The sequence below is a fragment of the Pygoscelis adeliae genome, unplaced genomic scaffold (genome assembly GCF_000699105.1).
Source record: "Pygoscelis adeliae isolate BGI_AS28 unplaced genomic scaffold, ASM69910v1 Scaffold47, whole genome shotgun sequence".
NCBI classification, from domain to species: Eukaryota; Metazoa; Chordata; class Aves; order Sphenisciformes; family Spheniscidae; genus Pygoscelis; species Pygoscelis adeliae.
In genome coordinates, this window is record NW_008825255.1 from 72,338 (window position 1) to 76,267 (window position 3,930).

Consider the following 3,930-nt stretch of genomic DNA (forward strand, 5'->3'; position numbering starts at 1 on the left):
CATGTGAAGTGTGTGTGAAAATTACTTTAGTTTTATCTCTACTATATTAAAATTGCAGTGTGTGTATCTATCAAGAGTAACTGTTTTCATACCTTTGCAGTGAAATTAATATAAATACAGGAGTTCCTACGCAGTTCCTTAACAAAGGTGGATTTTGAAACAGATTCAGAGAACTTGTGGCACTCCACAGACTCGTTAATGTCAATCTGAGGCCACCCTTAGGCCTGAAAGACTGCACCCCTGTAATTGCATCTTATTATGCTGTTACAGTTCTTCAGTATGGCTCAAAACCCTAGTATGCATTTGTCCAAGTTTTACCTCTTTGTTCAAGGCAAAGGCCTACTTTTTATTGGTTTTGGTCAACTCTTCTGTTTTCTTCAGTTTTCCAGGGGAGGGCAACATATTATGAAGCTACGCTGTAACTTCCCAAAGTTGAGTGATTTCAGTATAGCTGTTTACTTTCAACTTCCTTCTTATGTTTATATATCAAAGTTACTCAGATGTCTTTAGTAGCTTACAGTACAGAAATGCCGGTGGGCAACTCCTATGTTTCAGCTTTCTTAGGCTGAAAAGAAAATTTAAATCATGACTGTAGCAAGGCATGTTGGGTTCAGATTATGTTTCTTTATGCCTGACCAAGGATGATTTTGACAATGAGGGGAATTGGACTCAGTTCAAGATTTCTAGTTTTAAGCCATTGCTTTGCCATACGTTTCCTATGTTGACTTGTAAATTCACTTGAGGTCAGTTGTACAGTAGTACTTAGCATCCATTTGGTCAGAAGAACAAATAGCCAGTTCCTGAAAACAGGTCAGCATGTCTTATAGGGAAGTGGTTAGAAAAATCATTAATACTAATGAGATGCCATGGCACTTTTAGGACAATGTCAGGATATAAATAGAAATTATCTAATGTCTTTAAATATAGTGAGACTGTAATATTGTTTTAACTGCAGGTACCGAGAGGCTATTCACAAGTGGGATGAAGCACTTCAATTAACTCCAGAGGATGCTACGCTTTATGAGATGAAATCGCAGGTAAAGCATGACAATTCTTCATCAGTGTAGAAATTAAAAAATAAAACATTGTGCTTGTGAACAGATACTGTGCAACACTGTGTAGTTGTTGTGCACATAAACCACAGCACAACTTAGGTTTTTCATTTTTCCCAACACAACAGGGTATCTTTTAACAGGAATTAAAATAATGCTGTTATTCCAAATGATGACAGTAAACAACATCTTTGTTAGGACATGAATTAGGATGTTACAAGGTGGAAAAAGCAACTGAAATATTTAGAAATCATCTTGGGAGGAGCAGGGAGAGCCTTACTGTGGTAGATTAGCAAATTTGACCATTAAAAATGTGCTTGTGCTTTCTAAAGATTTGGCTTAATACTGTCAACATTAAACAGGGTTACTGTATGCAAAATATACGCTCTAGTGTGGTTTCATGTTAAGTATTACATAGATAAACTAGTCTAGGAAAAGAGCATTAAACAGTATATTTACGATGTCAATTCATTTAAGCCTTTATGTTAAAGCTGTTTTGAGGAAAAAGGCGCTTAGTCATCAACACCTCACTAAAGTTATGAGATCAGCTTGTAATTTCAGTGTGTCTTTGCATGGCTTAGATGGCAAAAGCGCTAGGATCTATTATTTTGTTTGGATTGGGAAGCTTTTGTCTCCATCTGTATGTAAAGGTACAGAAACGCTTTTTTGTTTTCTGTATTAAATAAAAATGCTATTCCGCAAAAATTATTTTAATTTGGATTGAGGATGAGAACAAGAAATGTATGGCTTCTTTCAACCAGCTGGACAGATTAGAATGGAAAAAAAATTACTTTTAGGAAGGTAGCTACTCAAACTGTGGCTGAAAAATACATTGTTTAAAGTTAGGAGAAAGGAAAAGAGAAAGTAGAATCATGGTACTTCAGTGAATGTGTTACGTAACTGTTAGGAAGCTTGCTATATTGTTTAGTTTTAAAATCTTTGTTGTTAATGCAATTCTTTTCTTCTATAAAAAACAAAACACACACCCCCCTCCCCCCCCAAAAAAAACCCCAAAAGTCCCAACAAACCCCAACAAAACCCAAGAAGCAAAGCTGGCTATTTTTCAAGGTGTGGTGACTGCTCTTTTTTTTTCCTGGATGCTATCACATCTCCTCCTCACACTCATGTTGTCTGTAAAGTGAAGAAAGTTTGATTCTGCAAAATAATTAATTGAATAATCATAAGCTTATTTCAATACAGTAATGCTGAAGGAGGCTTTCGTTTTATATAGCTGCAGAAGGTTTAGATCTTACTTGGTTTTGCATTTGGTTTGAGAAATACTTTATGGCTTTAAAGGTTTTTTTTCCTGAATTATTTTGGGAGAAGTGTATTGTTGGATTGCTTTGTCAACATATCATACGTATATAAGGGATCCAGATAGACTGTGTTAGGAAGAACTCGGGGAGAGGTGTGTATGAAGGGTTCATTTCTGACTTGGTTCGTTAATTTGAATGGTGTTGGTAATAAGGTGCAGTAATTGTTTTTATTTTAAATCGCTGAATTTTTCTAGTGCAATTCTCTCATTCTATATCCTACATGATGCTGAGAAGCGGGCATTTGTTCCCCTCATTTTCTCACCAGGCTAGATTTGTAGTCAATTGTTTCTTCATACCTTCTGAACAGGAGGCATATATCTTTTTAGGGGAAAAAAAAAAATCTCTTCATGCATGTTGTTCAAACCTTATGGAAATTCTGCAGTGGTGCTTTCTCTTAATTTGGGCATGCTTAGGATCAGATCTAGGTGTTATTTAGATAGCATATTATCATTTACAGATCTCCTATATGATTTAGGTGCTTGACTCTTATGTACATCTAGAGTTCTACAGTAACAAAACATCTTAAACATGTAAACCTCCATTGAGTATTTACTTGTATTTGGATGCCTTTACATCAACGCTAGCTTAAGTGGAAGATCTGTCTAGCCTAGTATCCTAACAACTTCCAACAGTGGATGGCTGGGAGGGAGTCATGCAAATGGTACAAGCATGTGGCAGTACTTCGCCCATGACACTTTTCCCAGCCTCCAGCAAGCTTTGGCCCTGGGTCTTCACTGTGTTTAGAAGTGCTTGAAAGACTTTTCTTCAACAATTTGTCTTGTTGCTTTCTGCTCTTGTGTAAACTTTTAGCATCTGCAGAGCTATGTACCAAGGAGTTCCAAATCTTAATTATGCGCTGTTGGAAGAGACAGAATAATACAATTCTGCTTAATTAGCAGCTTTCCAAGTTGCTGTAAAGGTTGTTAACTTATGTGGCTGTTCATTTGTGCATTTAATTTTTAACTCCACTAGTAAAGAAATTCTGTTAAGATGTGAAAATGGTACCTGTCCTATGATTTTTTTTTACTATAGTTCAAAGATTTAACTCTGTTTTGAATAAAACAGACCACCTAGTAGGAATTCTTCTACGTTGGAAAGAAATGGTTCACGTGCTCTGATGCTGGCTCCTTAACACAGCCTTTATTTTGCAATTAGAATTTCTAATTTGACTTAAAGTCAAGAGAAAGCTGTTGAAAAGGAGAGTTATGCTCAGTGGGACAAATTAGTGAATAGCTCTCTTGTAACAGTTCTGTATTATGGTCTTACGTGAATGCAGGAATTAAGCTAGCTCTCCAAAAGTACTCTATTTAATTGAAATTATACTAAAATTAAAAATTTTCACAGTGGAAATAACAGGAGAACAGGGAATTATGTTAGCTTACCAGCATCCGAACTATGATGCAGTGACTTAGGCAAATGGATGCTTACTACAACATCCTTCAATCGGTGCTCCAGCTGCAATACCTGATACTGAGGGGTGGTTGCTTACTGGGCACCCTAGTCCCTGTATTTCAGCTACATGGCAAAGATGAGTTGGAGGAATAGGGCACATGGCTTTCCTG

General features: G+C 36.6%; 1 protein-coding gene across 1 annotated transcript in view; it reads left to right on the top strand.

Annotated features, from left to right (window-relative positions):
• Positions 1-3,930, top strand: part of TTC33 (tetratricopeptide repeat domain 33) — a 51,002-nt gene that overhangs the window by 24,958 nt on the left and 22,114 nt on the right. Inside the window, exon 2 of the mRNA XM_009329425.1 lies at positions 956-1,037. Coding sequence (XP_009327700.1) covers positions 956-1,037 — 82 coding nt within the window. The remainder of the gene's footprint in view (positions 1-955; positions 1,038-3,930) is intronic.